General features: G+C 39.6%; 1 protein-coding gene across 3 annotated transcripts in view; it reads left to right on the top strand.

The window, feature by feature from the left end:
- The first annotated feature begins 478 nt into the window (after window positions 1–478).
- Window positions 479–21,106, top strand: part of LOC140664594 (uncharacterized) — a 70,411-nt gene continuing 49,783 nt past the window's right edge. For all 3 annotated transcript variants that reach the window (XM_072889832.1, XM_072889831.1, XM_072889829.1), the window contains exon 1: window positions 479–1,824. In XM_072889832.1, coding sequence (XP_072745933.1) covers window positions 1,780–1,824 — 45 coding nt within the window. In that variant the 5' untranslated portion in view covers window positions 479–1,779. The remainder of the gene's footprint in view (window positions 1,825–21,106) is intronic.

The following is a 21,106-nucleotide window of genomic DNA, read 5'->3' as shown; positions in this document are numbered from 1 at the left end:
TGACGGTGACAGACCCTACCTTACCGCCGCCACCGCCGCCGCACTGAACCGAGTGGGGAGGGTCGAGGGGGAGCCGACGAGGGCGCTGGGACGAGCGAAGCAGGAACGTGAAAGAGCGAGAGGGAAACGGAGATAGAGAGAGAGACGACCGCGGTGAGGAAGGGGGGGATGAGGGAGCGAGGGGGGTTGACGCGCTCGAAGAGGGCCGCTGGGGAGTGAGAGAGCGGTGCGGGTCGTCGAAGGACTGTGGCGAGGGGATTCCGCGGGAGAGAGGGAGGAACCGACGGAAGGGGGATGAGTTGACGGCGAGTGAGAGAGTGGGGTATGGGTGAAGCGAGGTAGTGGTGTGAGGCTCTCTACCGTGGGTCTGGGGTGAGGACACCGGAGAAGAGAAGGAAGGGAGGGGGGGAAGCATGTTGAGGCGTGGAGGCGACGGCGCAGCGGCGCGAGGAGAAGAGGAGGTCGTCGCCGCGTCGCCAGCCGCCAGTTCGCCGTGAGCGTTCGTAATGCGAGGACATTCTGTGATCACGTCAGCGAGCGCGGAGCACTCTTACTTCTCGCTTTAAACGACACAGAGAGCGGGCGGACACGCAGACGACGGGTCGTGCGCTCGATTTTCCTTATCGAGGAAAGGATTCCTCAGAAAGCGGACAAGATTGGGTGACTAGGACGTCGGGAGTCTTCTCGGTTTATCTTCGACGAGCGAGTTATCAAACGGTCGTCGTTCTAACTTTTAAACACGAGGATCGTCCAGATTAGATTCCGTTCTTCTCTTCACGTTTGTGAAAGAACTCGATACGAAAGAACTATTCGTTCCATCGGAGTTAAACGTGTGATGATTCAGAGTTTGGAACTAATCAGCTGATCGCTATACCGTTTCATCGGTTTAATGGACTTTGTGTAGAAGCCTTGTGCGCGCCTCTATCGTGACGACAGAGCAAACAGAAACAGTGAAACGCACGTAGGAGAGTGAAGGAAAGGAGACAATATAAAGAAAAAAAAAAAAAGAAAAAAAAAAAAAAAAACAGACTTTTCTCAGTTTGAAGTGTTCAGACATTCTTTCGGTTGTTCCGGTAACGCGCGGGCTTGTTTTAATTTCGCGCGGCGCCGACACCTGCTACAACTGCAACAACTAACTGCGCGGGGGAGTTTTATCGCGGAACTTTCGTGGCGCCGCCGTGTGCCGTGTGGTGTGCGCGGGGTGAGAGCTTGAAGTTTGCGAGCGCAAGGTGGGACGGAGTGCAACCGTGCGCGCGCGCGTGCGGGATAAAGAAAGAGAGACAGAGAAAGAGAGAGCTAGAGCGAGAGAGAGAGAGAGAAAGAGAGAGAAGGACAGAAACGAAACACGATACTCCGAGAAAGTTTACTCGCGACGTGCCGGTCGCACTAGAGAACACCTCATTCTCTATATGCGAGAGTAGGATCGTACCACGCGCCGGAGGAAGCCAGCGGGCGGAAGCGAAGAAAGGAGACAGAAGAGGAAACAACGGGAACGGGAAAGGGACGAGAAAGAGAGTGCGTCACCGCGTGCATTCGTCTATCGTTGTCACTCTCGCGCTCTTGCGTCCCCCCCCCTCCCCCTTCTGCCTGTCCCCCGCCTTTGTGTTCCTCGTGATTGTCGCCGTGCCTTCGCTTATGGCTTGTCAGTAGCAGAGAAAAACAGACGGAAGAGCGAAGGATAGAGAGACAGGAGGACAGAGGCGGACAGGCCGATAGAGACCGTCGAGGCAGATATTTCTCACCAAGGGGGAACAGAGGGGGCATCCCAGCAAACTGAATATGTCCGCCAAGCGAAAGTCCACTGCCATCATGCAGCACCACAAGGTGAGTCTTTAATATACGTACACACATACACATATTTACAACACGTACACACGTATATTCGTATATATAGACGTACGTTCATATCGTGCCACGTGATATATCGGTACTTTTTCATCGTGAAGGAGAGAGAACGAGGCAACTCGGCGAGCCGAGTTAGATAATGTTTTTCCGGTTTATCGACACGAAGGAGAAACGTTGGACCACCAACGAAATAATGAATCGCCGAGTTCAAGGTTAAAGTTTCCTTGCGGAAACATTAAATGAAGGGAGGATACGCTCAGGTAGCGACAGCTTTATTTAATTTCGCGTTAACCTTGACGATGTTAATTTATTTGTTTAATCTTTCTCCTTTTTTCTTTCTTCTTCTTTTTTCTTTTTTTTTTTTTTTTTTTTTTTTTCTTTATGATGCGTGACGAATGGTGGATTTTTTCCCCAGCGAAAGCTCAAAAAGCTCAGAAACAACCGTGCGTTTTGTTAACGGAACTCGTTACTGCGCGCGTGGAACCTAATTTTTTTCGCAGCGCGGGAAGATAAACTGCAGAAAAGTTTTAATTGAAAGAGTTGTGTAAATCCCGTGCGGCGGCGACGACATGATGAGGTGCGGTGAAGTGCGCCGAGTTCAAAAAAATTGTTCTCGTGCCGTTTGTATTCCGCGCAGAGCTCGGCGTTACACGCGTCAAATTATTCGGAAAAAATGCGTCGTACAACGCGTTCGTTGCTTCTCTTTGACTTTTATATCAGCTCGTACGTCTAATTATAATATTTGCTCGCGATACAAACGGGAGCTCTCGCACAATCAAGAAAAAATGATTTTTCGTGACGTAAAAAGCGCCCCGTAATAATAAAGTTCGTTATTTTTTGTAGAATTATTATTCCGCTTTTTCTCTCTGCATTCTATAACTAATCAATAATATTTTAGCAAAATAAAAATAAAGCTATTAAATTTCAGAACTCTTCTTTCTCTTAAAATCGTCAAATAATCTATTATTAAACTTTTAGTTAACATGAAATTTTCTAAACATCTTACATAATATGTTAATATCTATTTAAGTGATAAATAAAAAGCACACAGTACACAATATCAAAACTATTAGAATATGTGACAAATTTTTCTTCCAATCTACAAGTTTAATTTTCGCTGTTTAATTTTTGTCAATATTATTCACTTTTATAATTACGCACATATTGATAATGCTGTTACACTGTTAATATGCACGCTTGACACGCACGTGGAGAGGTCAGCGATCGTTTCTTTAAGTTCGCGTTCGTGTATCATAAGTAAATAATTTCCACTTCTTCGAAATATCATCGGGAATATCGACGGACGATCATCGCGTGAACCTCGATGACACACGTCCGGCGCGAATCGCGCAATTCAATGACGAACTCAGTCGGATCGCACTTATCTCGACTTTTTTCTCCTCGGTCGTAGCAACCGAGCCAGATTAGACCCACGTATCTAAATGAAAGATAATCCCCGGATGGTATTTTCGCGACGCGAGATATGCTCCAAATTCGCGCACGTGTTTGCCGTCCGCCTTATTGCCTTTAATTAATTACGGAATATATTATTTTCACCTTGTCTAAAAATTATGTAAAACATTTAATTTATTCTGATGTAAAGCAATAACTAATTTGTAATTTGATAAATGCATATTGAAATAAAAAACAAATTATTTGTAATCAGAGTAATTTTTAATTTTAATTTTAAACGCAATATAAAATGATGCATGTATAAGACTGAATAATAAAGCCGAAATTAAGAAGATTTTTGATATCAATTTAATACTATCTCTTGTAAATAAGCAGTTTTTTCTCAAATATTTTTATAAACAAGATTTAACGAACACATAAGGAAGTAAATTCCTAAACAAATCTATCGAGGGAATAGAACTAAAACAAGCAATACAAACTGCTAAACATTCGAAACAGCATTATCCTTCTCCTCGTCGTTAATCTTCGTTCATATCGCGTGATTAAAAAACTGTGCGTTTATCGGCCGATAAAGTGAAAATCGGCACAAAAAGGGAACCAAGCGTCCGTAACTGAAACGAATTACAACAGCAGTATGCCTCTTAACAATTTTTCGAATATCCGTCTATGCGATTTTCAGAGTGATAATATAACAGCCGTCGAAACGCGGTTCCACGACGAGCGGGTCCGATAAAAATGTGAGCGCATATCGAACACGCCTCGTTAATTTATCGATCGACGTGCTCGGCGCAGTGTAAATTGCTCCCGATGACACCATCCGAATTATATTCCTTTTTCATGCCGTCACTCATACCTGTTTCGATTCTCATCGCATATTTATGTTAAATACTATGCGCTTATCCATTTTTACGCGTTTCATATTTATGTCAAAGCCTATTTTGACCGATAAATGCAAGTTCTGTAAAAGAAATCATTTTTCTGTAAAAATTAAATCAAATTTTTAATCAATCGATAAGTTAACCCATTAAAAGTAGAATATTGAATAATATTTTCTGTAGCGTTATATATATATATATATATTTTATTTCATAAAAAATCTCAGGTTTTTTTTTTAGAATTATTATATTATTAAAGTTATTTTTATATTATATCAAAATAATATTCATGAACAACTACGCGAAACACGAATAGAGACTTAAATTTGCGTCGAGAAATGAAACAGTAAACGTTACCATCAGGTGCCTGGTTAAGCATAACATTAGAAATGTAATAAATTGTGCCCTTCGGAATTTCGAAAAACAGAAGTTACCTTTTCCACTCTTGAAGCGCGATTCGTTTCGTTACACTTCAAGGATAACAAGAAGGGGATGATGAAAGAGCGGAGGCGAACAGAGAAAAACAGCACATATACTAACAGCATAATGCCAGGGAGCGAAAGCAAAGTGTAAATACTAACGGATGTGTGCTGCTACCTCCGACGAGCTAGATCGATCAGATCAGAATCGAACCACGAAAGTCGAGTCGAAGTTGAGGCAGGTCGGGGTGCCTGCACGCGTCCTTCTTCTCTCTCTCTCTCTCTCTCTCTCTCTCTCTCTCTCTCTCTCTCTCTCTCTTTCTCCCTCTCTTTCCGTTTCACGCATTTATCCTGGTCGTTTCTCCTCCTTCTTCTTTCATTGCGGCTGTCCTACTCTACCGAGGTCTCTCCCTCTCACACAGATCTGTTCTCTTTTTCTCTCCAATCTCTCTTGTGCTTTTCCTTCTCTCCAACATGTGCCTGCCTACGTGGCTCTCGCTCTTTTGCGGTCCAACAGGTTATATTTTTCCACAACGGCATCTCTTCCTCCCCTTTCTCTACCCTTCGCCGTCCATTCTTTTTTTTTCCTCACTGCCTCTTTCGGTCTCTATTCCCCTTAAACCATCGTACACAGTCGTCCTTTTTCTATCCTGGCACATGTTTCCGTTTCGTCGTCGTCGTTGACGATGACAACGAGAGCCTCCCGTCGCTGCGTTCGCATGATGGTAAAACCTTCAAAGTTGACCTATCGGAGAATTTACCTCTTTTGTCGTATTAGGAAATTTTTGCCCGAAACCTGGAAACCTTTTTTAAACCTGATATTTTTCCGACTAAATCATAAACCTGAAAACTTCCGGCGATAATATTCGTTAAAATACTTCCACTATTGATAAGATAATAATGCGAATATAATATTAATAAATATAATATTAAATTATAAAATTATGAATTATTATAGAGTATATGAAAAAGAAACAATATTGTCTTTACCATAAATCGCGAACTTTCGTGTTTCTTCAAGTGACAACGAGTGGTGTTGATTAATAGTCGCATTTTTTGCGAATAATTTTCGGAAGATTCGATAATAACCCCGTAACTTACTTCCCAGCCGGTGGAGCAGCGACTTGAGCGCGAGCGAGGATAATTAACGCCGTAATTAAAGCTCGTGTTACTTGTATTTATTTTTCATTCTATTAAATTGCGACAAATGATTTAAACGGCATAGGGACCGCCTACACACACGCGAACAAACACGACTTACCGAGCAAAAGTAAATATTGTATCGCAAAAGTGCCAGAGGGGAAGGGAGGGGGGGGGATATTAATTCGTTAAAAGCATTCCAGCGACAAGTATATTTTCGCATTTTTTTTTCTTTTTTTAATCAGTATAAGTGCATCCTTCGTCCCTCGCGCGTTAATCTAGCTCGACCATATCCACGTTCGCGGCCGTTAGTGCATGAAACACCGCACGAGCCGCACCGCAATAATCATGTTATAATTCGCGTCGAATAACGGCTATTCAATTAAACGCTTCTTGGACCGGCGATGTATATTATCGGATGAAATCGAAGATCTCCCTTTTTCACTCCCCCCCCCCCCCCCCCTCACTCGTCCGCTCTAACCAATCGTCATTATTCACATATCGTTATATTCATGCTGCGCTTGTCATGTATGACGTTTAAACGTTAATCAATTCGTTTTTTTGGCGGAATAGCTGAAAAATTGGCCATCGAATAACTCCGATAATATATTTACCTTACATCTATAGATAAAGGTGATAAATATTTTTTATTCGACAGGCATAAATGAAAAGGTGAAATTATGGTGTTTATAAAATTTTCTTTCCAGTATTTTTCCAAGATTAAAAATTTATAAGTTTATAAAATAATGAGTCAACTTTTTTTTTCAGTTAATCTATTTGTTATTATTTCTTTGCGAAAATAGACAAAAAAAGTTTGTGACTTATGATACATATATAGATATATGTACGAGGCAAGTATACATATACATGTATAAAAGAAATGATCACGTATACTTCCAAATTAATTCTTTCACAACGGAAGGCACGTGGAATCATGGGAGGGAACGCTAATGGGGCGTGCGATTCTCTCGTTAAGAGGCTAAATTACGGAGCTCGGCGGGGCCAGTAAAGGCCTGAGGGCCCGACGACATACGTAAGGCGCTTTCATGCATAACGGTAATCTCGTCGATCGAAAGAGATCCTTGGTCACTCGATATTTATGTTCTATTCAGATTCATACATTTTCAATATACACATCATCATCAATTCCTATTTTAATAATTTTTTCTTCTTTGAATTTTTTTTCTCTAAATTTCGTTTTTATGTAATAATAAAAACATTACTTTATATTAACAGACATTTCGCTATTTAATCAATAACTTTATCAATATTGGAGTGTTTATAATGTCCATGTGTGACAATTTCTAAGAAAAATTCTAATATTTTTTAATAAGTTTAGAATATCGAGCTTGATAATGTTTTGGCGAAATTAATGTCGCCATTGTTTAACGTCATTGGCGAATAATGACACTGCGGAATACAAATTGTGTTTTCATATAACGCACAATTATATCGCAATTACGCAGCGTTATAATAAATCGTCATCAAAATCGAAGGTAATTACCAATTACGAAGGTCGTTCAGCGTTTTGCGTTCTGCGGCTCTACGTATATCCGGCATCCCTACTCTTTTCATAATTAATTGAAGCGTATATTGATGCGATCAGGTAAAAGGTAGTAGCAATATGTTTACCAGAAGTCTGTTTATCTCACAGATCATTTTTTGTACCCATACTTTCAACTATAATGATTGATTGCATTGCTTAATCTTGATCACAATTACATTCTCCTTTTTTGCTTAATTAGAATTAGAATTCTAATTAACTTAAAAGAAAAGAAACGTATTTTGCTAAAGTAATCGATCATATTATTGGCTATAAGTCACATTTACAAATATAAAGTTGTAATTAAAAAAATTCTCTTTTAAATATATTATTGTTGATTTCTCTGTGTATTAAAAAGAAGACGATGCTTTTTTTTTATTTCTGCTCTAAGATAATTGCTACGCCTTTGTGAACTAAAAAGAACTAAAAATATAGAAATCTTACCTTCTTCTGCTTAATCACAGCAGCATCGTTATAGCGCTTTCGCGACGCGGAAGGCAGAATGGCGCCGCGCTTTTTGCATCGAGAACATGTCCTCGTTATGACTGTCTCAGCACGATCGTGTAGTCTCACTGCGGACACCTCGACAAGAATTGGAAAGAAGCGGGTAACAGGCTTTGTAGAGTTGGCGGATAGAGGAGAGAGAGAGAGAGAGAGAGAGAGAGAGAGAGAGAGAGAGAGAGAGAGAGAGAAAGAAAGATTCGTTGCAGGGTGCGAGGCGAAACCCTAGTATTCCCACCGAACTGAAGGGCCAGTATGGATTTCTCATAAGATCAGGTATGCTGGTGCCTGGAACCACGACAATAAGGGTGTGCCCGTTCGGTATACTAAGCTAGTGAAGCAGCGAGAAAGAGAGAGAGAGAGAGAGAGAGAGAGACAGACAGACAGACAGACAGAGAAAGATAGAAAAAGGAAAGAGAACGAATATGTGTTATGAAGAAGAAAGAGAATAGAGTGAGACGGCGAAAATACAAGGAAAGAAAAAGAAAGAAGGTAGAAGCACTTGGCTTCTTTTCCAGCTACCCCACGATAGGTTTGCCTCACCCCGTTTTAAAGCCGTCTGCCTCCCGCCGGTGTACAGCGCATTCCAAATATATCTGACCTAGGGTCCCTCGAATCCGCCACGGCACGTTTCGTGCACGTTTTTCGAAATCCCTATTATGCGTATGAGACTTTGCATTCATATATGTGTATAGAAACGAGTCTATACACATGGAAACTAAAAAAAAAATCTAAGATATAATACAAAAGTAAACATCCGGAAGATTAAGGCTCTTTTGGTTCTTTAATAATAAGTTTCCAGCCCAAGTATTTTATTATTTTATCTAAATATTATTTTCGTGAATTTTTAAAAATTTTATGAAAATTTCCTTCAACGACTTTACTACTTTATTTTTCTAAATTATATCGCATAGAATAAGAAGAGATAGCGTTTTTTTTCCACGGTTCTTCACTTGTTATATTTTTGTTAAACTATGAAAAGGCACCATACCGTGCTCCGTACCTGAACATTGAATGGACTATCGCCTTCGCCTTCGCTTTTTACACTCGAGAGACATTACCCCGAAAATGGTGCGCGATATGTTCCAAAAATGCATTCCGCGGTAATGCACTCGGCTCGGAACCACGCCCCCACGTCCTTCCTTTGCCATGGTCACAGATTTCTCTCTGTTCACGTCCAGGGATCGCCTACCCTAGCACCCGTCTGCTTTCTTTGTACGGTTATTTTTATCTTTTCCTTCGAGAAGCCAAGAGAGAAGAACAGACCGATATTACCGACCCCGAAACAGCGTGGCATACCAAAAGAGAAGCAAAGAAGAAAGAGAGAGGGAGAAAGAGAAAGATAGAGAGAAAGAACAGTGCAACGAAAAATATTTATGAGCAAACGATCGATAAAATTACGGCAAATTTACACACTTGATGGTTGACTTTTACCAAACTTTCATTTTCTTTTAACTGACGTGTTTTATTACACTTTACGGATAATTCTGAAAAGAGACTCCAAGAGAAGCTCGTTATATCGAGGATTATGGAGTTGAGATGCAAGATTTCGACTCTGTATTATAATTACCGATGATCTCCACTTAAATTGGGACGCGTATATTCAACTGTTATTCTTTAATGTCTCACAGAATCATGAATATAAAATTCAATAGTCTTTTTTTGAAGCCAATACTTTAGTTTTTGTATGTTAATTTATTAATATCAGCTGCAATATTTAATTCATATTTATTAATATTTTCTTATCACTCATCATATATTTATTTTCACACATTTCTCAACATATATATATATATATATATATATATATATATATATATATATATATATATATATATTTTATCTCTTTTTACGAATTATTTCTTTACTGTCCAATGTCAATACACATTCATTTTATTAAAAAATGTAATTTACAACCTTACCAAAATTTTATTCAAGTAGATAAGATTAAATATAAAATCAAGCATGATATAATAACACCTGTCACGAAGTGTTTCGTCAAGGAAATAATTTCAAATTTAAAAATCGAAAAATCTCTAAAATTATATTCGTATACACACGTATGTCAAGAATAGCAACTTGACTATAGAGACTGCGTTAAATCGCGGAAAGAGCCGCGCAATCAACGCGGCCGAAGTCTTTGGATTGTTCTCTCGCTCGCTCGCTACGCTCTCGCTTCCAACCCGACGACCATCCGACCGACCAACCAACCAACCAACCAACCAACCAACCAACCGGGAATCACGTACTGCGACACGAATCGGAGGAAATGGAATTTCCTACCAAGTCGTCGGCAGGCCGGGCAGCCTGATGATGGGCTTATCGACGTCGCCGGCCTGGCCGTTCGTCAACCGCTTTACACGGGCACGGGCGAGAGCGAGCGCTCACGCACGCACGTATGCACGCGTTGTGTTAGGCGGTAGGCGTGTGTTGATAGCGCGAGGTGATGTTTGTTGCTAGCCGCCGGGTGATTCAGGGAGCCATCCGTGTCAAGGTACACCGCATCGTCCGCGACGTCCATATGCAACGTTCTGTATTCTTTTTACACCATCACGTGCACACGAACCGTATTGTACGAGCACGAGTATACACATATAGAACGCGCGCGCGCGTACGCATGATCGTTGGAGAGACGAGACACGAAGAGAGAGAGAGAGAGAGAACGAGAGATAGAAAGGAGTAAGAGGAGAGCGAATGATAGCCGGAGAGAGGGGACGATAAAAAAAAAAAAAAAAAAAGGAAAAGAAGCCGCGGATGCGCTCGTGTGCTTTTTATCGTCGCGGTGCTCTCTCGGCGAAGCGAATGTCGGTGCGTGCGTACGAGCACGCGTGTGCGTGCAAGTATGTGCGCGGACGACCGGCGCGGCGAACACTACCTCCGTTATGCGTGCGATTACGTACTTTCGCGATTTCGCTTAACCCGCAAACGACTTCTGTGCGGGTCGAGGCGATTTGAATCCGGTATCGCAGTCGCGCGTGCTTAATAATGCGTCGGCTCTACGATCTCTATCCGGTTCGCTTTCGGTTACGTATCGATCTACCGCGATTTGGACCGCGTTGAAACGTTTACGTTCTGAGCTTTTCATCATGGCTTTGTGAATTATTCGCGAACTTGCTATACTTTACACGTTTGAAATAAACATGTCATAGTAAAGGAAATTTGAAAAATGTGAAAAATGTTGGGAGATAAATTTTCTCTCTTTTCTTAGGAAGCTCCAATTTTTCATTGCTTCTTATTTTATATTTTATGTGTATACCTATATCTAATGTGTAACATATAATTTCTATATTATTAATTTTTTATCAATTCTATATATTTTTAAAAGCTGCAGAGAAAGAAAAATCTTTTAAACTTGATTAAATAAATTTGTGTATAAATTATTTAAAAACGCAGTAAAACGAATATAAAAGAATTTATTTTCAACATCTTTTGTAGATCCTTAAAATTACATTTAATTATCTATTATTGCAACGAAATAATTTCGTTCTAAATCTTTTGAGAAAATAGAACTACAGGCATAGACTGCTGATATAAGTTTGTAAAAAAAAATAGAAAAATCTTTTTCATAATTTTAAATTGAACATTGCCGAAAAATAGTTTAAAGTTTCTATAAAAATTAACAGAAGAAAGAAAAAATTTATATGTATTATCGAAGATAGGTGTTAAAAATATAAAAATGCGACAAAAGGTCTTTAAAAAATCCCGTTTATACTTTATACATCTGCGCATCTAAAAACCGACTGTTTTTGAACAAGGGACCATATTTAGTACATTTTAGTATATTTTTCATGTAGCAATGCTTAACGAGTTTTCTCTTCTCTCTTATTGTTTGAAAAGGATTTTTATTATATAAACAGAAAAGAAAGAAGACGGCCACACCATCTTGTGTTTTTCTTTCTTTATTTTCTTTTCCTTTCTTTTTTCTATTCTTTCGAATACCAAAAGATACTCAATAGATAGGTGGTTTGAAAAGTTTTCTAACCTGGCTTAAGCTCGTGCAATTTCTTGTTGCCGAATCTGAAAAAAATGATTCGGAAAAAAATCGAATTCTAAAATGCTGTGAATGACTATTTTTCTAAATTAAACAAAAGTGTTTTATTGAAGGTATAAAAAGTCTAGAAAAATGTTGGAGTAAGAGCTCTAACACAATGAAAAATATAAGGAATAAGAAAAGGATATTAATGATTAGAATTAAGAAAGGAGGAATAGAAATCAGTTCCTTATTCTTTTATTGTGCATTGCACCACCTATTTGCAAAAGTTGAAACGCACTATTCCTAAATTCTTATTCCTTATCTCTAATATCTATTCTCTAGTTCCTTATATTTTTCATTGTGCTCTAAGTGTATTGAGTTAAAAGGAGATTAATTGAAAAATCAATTTTATTTTGTACTAAAAAATTGTGTTTTCTTAGTCGAAAACTTTTCAAACCATTTACGTACTACTGTGCTAAAATTTTCGAACCAAAACTGAACCTGATCGTGGACTATTTCAATCGGTCCGCTACTTGATACAAATCGATAGAGACTAAAGTTACTGACAATGAGATAAATCTAACAAGAAGCAGTATTTAAGTAACATTCAGTGAACTTGTTTGTACTTCGGGACAAAGACGTACGACAGTAGTATAGTTTGAATCGTGAATCATCGATGATTTTCGGTTACGTTTGCAAGAGTGATACAAGGATGAGTTATCTTTATGCATTATATGAAATTAAAAAGGGTACCAATTATCAGCGAACATTTGTTTCATTTTGCTGAGGACACTCGAGGGACATTATATTACCGATATCTGATATAGTGAAAGTACTAAGTGATATAATTGCATTTTTCGAATATTTTATTATACGAATATAAAATGTCATAAAATTCCTGATATAATAAAATGCATCATTATGTAATAAAATAAGATAAATTATCTCAATTTATATATTACAAAATCTTAAAGTCTATAAGCATATATAAAGTCTTGTAGGAAAATGCTAATTTTTTAATTCGGATGATTTTAAATCATCGACGGCTGACGACATGTGATGCGACTTTTTTTTATCTGTGAGACAAGTTTAGATAAAAGACGAATTTGTCCTCGTACGAATGCGAATATTTAAACATTTCATTGTGCGTCGCGCGAAAAACGAGGCATCGAATCTTAATTCAAGAATATCTCGGGAGCACAGACGCGATCCTATAAATTTCTTGCTTTCCCAGTCTTCTCAGCATCGCTCCTTCCCGCTGCGCTGCCAATCAAGCGCGTTCGTAGATCGCGCGCGACGTGAAAGTTTTACTCGTGATTACCCTCCCCGAAGTCAATTAACAGCGAGTGAATTCGTTTATCGTCGGGTAATCCGCGGTCCCGGACCTGGGCCAAGCGAAGGGCTCTTGGGTGTGCAAGCTTGAACGCGCGCGCTGGAAGTTAATTCCGACTAATCGACGTAGGTTCGTACTTCGTCACTAAGGGTGGAGAAGCTGATCCAAAGATAGGCACGAAGTCAGGGATCTCTGGCATCTCTTTACCCTCCCGCGTCTTCTCTCCTTCTTCGTCGTTCCCTCCGCTGATTTCCTCCGCTCTTGCTCTTCTCCGACTTCGGTCCGACTCTCCTCGGCGTAATTAAATCTGTCCCTGAAAATATCCAGAACCCCAGTCGACCGGATTCGCCGATTATCCCGAAAATTGACGATCGTCTGAATCGAGACCGGATGCGACGCTCCGCTGCTGGTAATTATACCAAACCTCGTGAATTTCATTATTCATATACGTAGGTACGCGGGTAAGTCATGCGGTTGCTTCTCTTCGGGACGTAGCGAAGCTAGTCTGAAGTAACCGAGACGATCCGGCAAATTAGCCGCGAGACTGTCTGAAAGGGTTTCAAAGCTCCCGAATTTCAAACCTACCTCAAGCTACGTAATTGACAAGAAATATGATAAAGACATATCTACTGTTTCAAAAATTTTTATATGTAAATATTGGGATAGAATTAATAATAAAATAAAAGTATCAGCTCATAGAGTGACTTTCCCGATAAATCGATAATCGAAGTCGAAATGATCGAGTTGCGCGATCGTAGTCACGCGATAAAACGCCACATGATTAATTTATGAGGTAAAGGCGAGAAACAGGGAAGATACGGTATGGAGATATATCGAGTTTTTGAGCGATTTTAAAGCACGAGAGACAAAGTTTCTTTTTCTTGCCGCGAGACGCTCCGATAAGAAAAATCGATGCGCGACGAGTTAAACGCCGCGACGCATAATGACCGCACTTTACGCGACATTTCGTATGACAGTCGTAAGCGCAAAGAGAGGCGAGAACGGCAGTTGGCCAGTTTGCAACTTGCCACCCGGTACTAATGCCCAGACGTACACACACATATATATATATATATATATATATATATATATATATATATATATATATATAATATGTGTGTGTGTGTCTGCATATATATATATATATTCATGCGTGCATATATGCGCATATACCTGTCCGATTCCGAACAAGGGTGCGCACATAGGGGGTTGGCGGTGGCAGGCTACATTGGGGGTTGCGGTGTCAATAATACATCGCGCTCTTCGTATATAGGTGACTCGCCAGCGTTGCACCGATAGACGCTTGAGCTCGAACAAGGAAGCTAATTAAATAAACATTAATTATTTCCACCGAGAGAGCAGAGATGAGAGAAAGAGAAAAGTTATTTTTGCGATATGCATAAGATTGACTAAAATTTTGTGAAAATTTATATATATATATATATATATCCTAGCTAATATTATTGAAATTATATAACAGCCAATTTCTGAAATATTATCAATTCTTCGAAAGCGAGAAATAGAATCGTATAATTATTATTGCAATATATCTTTAGAGTTTCGACATTCGAGTTTCTTTTCATCTCGTAAGTTTGTTCGCTAAAATTTGACCGTTTGTAGCCATCGTGTCGCGTCTTCTCCGCGTGACTACCTTGCGTTGGTCGAGTTTACGGTCTCCACCCTCCCATCTCCCGCCACATCATACACGTGCGCTCAATGTATGTCCGTTCAGGCCTCTGGCCGCTATATATATATTAGCACGTACCGTACCATATATGCGTGCACGATACCTACGATCATATACAGGCATGCGCAGGCCTCGTGTGTGTGATATATGCCTTGGCTGTACGTGGCGCTTGAGTGGAGTTGTGTGGTGGACGGGTGGGTGGCTTGTGCGGGCGGGGGTAGACGATAGTTTATTCAGTGGATTATTGACGGGTGGTGTGTTCGGGTTTCCCCCCCCCCCTCTCTCTCTCTCTCTCTCTCTCTCTCTCTCTCTTCCTCACTCTTTCTCTTTCATGTACAGACACATATGTATGCACACACATTCTGTCTTTCTTTCTCTTTCTCTTTCTCCCTCTCTCTATGTAGTTACGTATGGCACACTCAAAATAGCCCCCGGTCAACCCCTGGCGATGGCATTTCAAAATATCGACCTTTTTGAATTTAACGCGCGTAACTCGATACCATATATGCACACACACATCGATACACGCGAGTCGCAGAAACCGACTCCGATCGCGCTAATGATGCCGCGGGCATCGAGTGTTCCCTTTCTCATTTGTAATCGAACGTTGGCATGTCAACGTTCTACATTGGCATTCGGGAAATGAAGAGGGTTGGTTTATGTCCTAGGAATCCCTATCTACAGAAATTTTCGCAAACATATCACCATTACAAAATGTACTTGTACGACGATTAAAGTGCGGATCACTCTTTCACATCACAAATACGATTTGGTTATTTGATAATTTCAAAAGTCAACAAAGTATAGCGATTTTTCATTGATCGAGTGTTCTTTAGAAATAAAAAAAAAAAAAAAAAAAAAAACTACGCGATTGTGAAATCAGAGATAGAGAAACGGAATAATTAATTTCAATTCGTCGACCGCGCATATGGGAGCAGACGGCAAGTCTCTAATTACGGATACCTACTGGCCTCTCTTTTCTCCTGCCGTCTCACCTACACGTACGAAATGTGTGCACGTGTTTACGTGTGCATTCGCGTGATATCTCGCATTATCAAGGTGAGCCGACCGCCGGGACGGAAGGGGAAAGAAAGAGCGAGAGAGAAAGAGCGCGCTTTTTTTTTTTTCTTTTCATCGGGCGGTCAAACGCACACATATGCGCACGCACATGCACAACACGCACTATAAGACATACGAGGAGTAACCGCGTCACGATATACGCGCATACACGCACTATCCAGACTAGGGACCTAAATACACATGAGAATTTACACTCGCGCGCGTTGTTGAGTTGATAGAGATGGGTTCGCGTAATTGCCGGCAGCCAGGCGCGGTGTTAGCGACCACTTCCGGTTCACGTATCCGCTCCTGCAAACACCTTCCTTTCGCTTAAACTGCATCCGAGGCGAATATACCTACTACGCGGTATCATAAAAAAAACCGTGCAAGATTAATCGGTGCGTGCGCCTCTCGATTAGAGAATTTTTTATTATCCCTATGCATTAATTATTAACATTATGCGTATCTTATATATGTAATTATTTGCTCAATGAAATCCGCACACATAAATTTATACATGATTTATTATCGAATAAAATGATTTGACAAGCTGTAACGCAATAATTGGAGCATTGTATAATTTTAAATTATAATTTTACAACTTTTAATTATTTACTCTTAAATATAATATTAATTTTCGAATTTTATTCGCAAGTTATTTCATAAAAATAATACGGAATCATATGACTGATAAATCATTTTCATTGTCGATTCCTGGCATCGTTCGATGTCGATCACGGATCTTCTTCGTGTACACTTTCCGGTGTGTCGCACTTGAGTTACATGTCGCGCCGCAAGAAGAAGTGACGCGAAAAGTTGAGGAGACTATGTGGCCCCGTGTGTCGCATCTGTGTTTGGACGTGTATATACATTACGGGATACATATTGCGAGCGGGATACAACGTGCGCGCGCGCGCGACCGCGTGCGGAGAAACGTGGAAGAGAGCTAACTATATAGAGTGGCGAGGTTTCGCGCGAATCGATGGCTAATAGCCTTCCCGCTGTAATTAATGCAACAAGTTGATACCTAACACTTATCTACGGTACGGTACGCTGCCGCGCGGCTTTAACGGTTAACCCACGACGAGTTTCCGAACGAGTATAGCGTGTGTATATAGTTCACGGTACACAATGACACGGGAGTAAAGGGCGGCGCAACCCCTCGCGCCACGAGCGATTTATCAAATTGTTTTATCTTCCCCTACTAGGTGAGCTGTCTCTCTTCTGGTGGATGGCGTGGCGGATAGGACGTCACTGCCAATAGAGAGGATAGAAAAACGAGTATAGAGAGAGAGAGAGAGAGATAGGGAAGGGCGGAAGGGGGTGAGAGGGAGAAAGCGGAAGGTGTTCGCGGAAGTACGCGGAAAACGAATATGTTTTTTGCAAACTCAATAAAAACGGGTGCGCTTGCTCGCTTTCTCTCTCTCTCTCTTTCTCTCTCCCTTTCTCTCCCCCTTCTGTCTCTTTCTGGTTCTCTATCTCTGTCCCGTTTTTTTTTTCACCTCTTTCGTGATTTTTTTTTCCCCAACTGCGCACAGAATTGGAAAATATTCACTACGGTACTTCGACACGAGCTTTCCCCCTCGCAGCATAGTTATGGCTGTGCGCTTTAATTGATATTACATATCGCGCGCGTCGAAATTTACCGGCGATAACTGCCTGTTCATTCGACATATGGGCGTCCGACTGCATACTGACGGGCACGCGCCCGAAATTGCGTAACTAAAACGAAAAAAAAATATCAGTAAAAAAAAAGGCATGTTTTAACTCAAATGTGTGCCATAAGAAAACCTTATTAAAGGTGGATATTATCGTACTTGTATTCGCAAGATGTGATCTGATATAGTAGAAAACATTAAGGTATATCGACTCTTATCATCTTAAGAATTATCGATAGATTCTGATAATTTTGTAATTTATTTGATAATGTAAGTTCTAATCATCTCTTTGATATGCATTAGTCGAACATTCGAAGGAAAAAAATCAATATTCTACGGAGCTAATTTAATTTCCTATCAAACTTGAGGATCTAATTCTTGAGGTCTAACATTGTAATCCTAGATTATATTAAAATTCATTTTAGAATATTTTTCATATATATATATATATATATATATATATATATATATATATCACAGTTTTTAAAATAGATATCGTAACATTTCTAAAATAATTAAATAATTTTATTTTAATCAATTACACGTTTATATAATTAAAGACGTTACTTCAAATCAATCTTTTAAAAGTTAAAAGTATATTTTTACGATTTTTTCCAAATATTATCTTTTTAAAGTTCGATTTATTAATATGTTTGTATTGTCTACTCATTTCTACAAAATTCATTTATATTAAAGTTTGGCTAGTTTTTATCTTAAGTTTTATATCTTAAAGAGAGCTCAATGAAACTACCGGAATAATTTCGAAAATGTTCATTTAAAGTCAAAATTTATTTTACACGATGCCTATTTAAAGATAGTGTCCTCTTGAAAGCCCGCCAGGAGATTAAATATGCGGCCAAAGTTCCCGGGGAAATCCGCGTTGCAGCCCTTTCATTGCAATGTGCCGCGGTAAAGAGGATTTCGAAACACCTATAGACCGGGGGCTAACGTCGGATTTGGCAGGCTCCGCCACTGCCGCCGCTACCCTTATCCAGACGCGGGAATAAAAGCGCCGATTCAACCCCGCCGTAACCTCAAAACTCGGAACACACAATTAGCCAGTCGGTATACACCCACGGATGCCGCGGCCAATTCTTAAGGACCTTCCGTCGAGCATTAAATGCAAGCCCCATTTTCACGATGGTCTGAAAGAAACGAGGGAAGACGAGAGGAAGGAAAGGGATGAAAGGAGCGCAGAAAGACTGGTCGGTTTCAACCATCCCAAATGGGACTTTGCGCAAACTTTCTGGCAGGGACCCTCCTTCACTCGCTCCCCTCTTTTGCACATGCGAATACACCTGCAGCTGCGTCCGAGTCGACAGTTGGGTAGGGAGATCTCGCGGAGGGTTGGGAAAATACTGACGGGAGAAAAGTAACGAGGGGTGGGTCACCGTATAATTACCGTTAATTGAATTCTTAGTAGCGCTCGCTCGATCTACCACCTAGATATGTAACGAAGACCTGCGAGAATTTTCACGTCATTAAAGGACATACATGTATATATATATATATATGTGTGTGTGTGTGTGTGTGTGTGTGTGTGTGTGTGTGTATGTGTGTGTGTGTGTGTGACGACTGCAGCATTGCTTAGCTATAATAGTTTTTAATAATTTTATATTTATATATTTGAAGTTTTAATAAATTACATATAAATAAAAATTATTAATATAAATTAACTATTTAAAATAAAAATATTAATTGTCCAAATTCGTGCAAGAATTTTATTAAATTATGACGGGAGAGAATTTTCCACCGTACATTAAAGATTAATTTTAATGCATCGAAAAAAATATACTTTGTCGAGGATATTTCAGCGGGTGTGTCTTCTCGAACGAATTCTTTTTTTCTCGCTTGTATTTCACCTATTTGCATGCGCGCGTATAAACTGTACATTCAGTTGCGTGCTGGGTTGGGTCGCCGGCATTGTTCGCACTTAAGTAATGGTTATTCATCGCGAATAATTCGTAGGGAGAAAGAGCGTATGCGTATACGTGTATATTTGTATGTATGGATCTGTAATTTGCAGCACGGCGATTGAAGGGGTTGCGAACGTTATCGAGTTTACCTTTCGTTCTTAATGATTGAAAACTGAAGCCACTGGGTCATCGAATCGCTTGCCGGTAATCTTTAGCAAATGACGCGAATAGATAGAATTGAATTCATAGCAGTACGATTGTGTAATTTGTTGAAAAATTTAGTTTATCAATATATTTTACAATATTTGTAAAGTTTTAAAATGTAAGAAATGAAGAAAAATGTAAAAGTATACAGGTAAAAGTATAATACTTGGATATTACTCATCTTTTGCAACGACGCGAAAGCAAGAATGATAGTACTCTTGGAAATGCGATATTAAAGTCCATAAGTCATTTCGCAGGAGACTTTTATAATTGTTACAAATTATAGTTGTGAAACTTAAAAGTATCCACAAAAAAAATATTTAAAAACTTTTAATTATTTAAATAAAATTAAATTCTCTGTCAAACTTTTAAAAATTCTGCCCAATAAACAGTGGTTCATATTGATCGACGACGCTCTAGAAATTCGATATTAAAAACAGAAATTTGATGTTAATAAAATCCACAATTCATTTTGCTGCATGCTCTTTTTCGTGGAGGGTATTACTTTACACGAGTAATGCGTATAGTGAGCTTTTTGATCATGCTATAGAACAGAAGTTAAATCATTGAAATCTAGCGCGCGTGCGGAAATTTATTAATATAAATTGTAAAATATTATATCCTTCGCTCTTTGTACGCGAATAGAATTAATATTGTTATCGGGCTGTTTTGTGCAAACCGAGATAGCAAAAGACTACGACTGCATGAAAAAAAAAGATTGCAAATAATTTTGAAAATGTGTCAAAACACGTGCGTATGTACATGTGCGTCGAATACATATAGCGAGAACTTTTCGCTTTTCGAATTCTTACTTCGGTGCAGAGCAATCTCATCGAGAGTCAGTTTATGATGCGGCCGCAATGCCCGCGGCTTTCTTTCACGGCGACGCAGCATGCATTTCGTTTCGCGAATGTCAGAGGTAACGTTCCTGGAAGTCGGTCTTCTCTCGCAGGAAGCTCGCGAGACGATGCGCGACACGACGGCGACCATGGAAATAAGGTCGGAGTGGAAACCGGCGGATGGTTGGTTCTTTGAGGAAATGAGAGATGAGAAACGGGATGACGCAGGCGAGCGAGAAAAATAAGAGGAGTTGCACCCTCTTGCCGTTTGATTGCGCGCAATGTATGACACTTTTTAAAAAGCGGAAAAAGATAAAGGAACACATGTAAAAGAATAAAGCGTGTATCGAAAGCACAAATCACAATCGAGCATTAATATCGAATTTTATATTCTTTTTATATAACCATGAGACTTTGAGCAAATTGATGAAAAAAAAATCTCAATTTTATTTATAAAAACACATATTTTCCATGTGTTTTTATAAATACTATGTTTTTAAATTAGAGGGATAAATTTAAAATATTTCACATTGATACTTTATTTTTTTAAAATAAATTTGTGGTTATAAATTCTGGAAAATGTTTTACGGATTTGAAATTCCGCATAAATTCGAATGAAAAAGGTGAGAGAAGGTGTATTTACGCTGTATAGGTTTATTCGGAGAAACGAGACCTTTCATGCCACCCTTTTCCGTTATTTT

Source organism: Anoplolepis gracilipes, chromosome 4 (genome assembly GCF_047496725.1).
Source record: "Anoplolepis gracilipes chromosome 4, ASM4749672v1, whole genome shotgun sequence".
In the NCBI taxonomy this organism is placed as follows: Eukaryota; Metazoa; Arthropoda; class Insecta; order Hymenoptera; family Formicidae; genus Anoplolepis; species Anoplolepis gracilipes.
The sequence above is the reverse complement of the archived record's forward strand: the minus strand, read 5'-3'. Positions and strand labels throughout refer to the sequence as shown.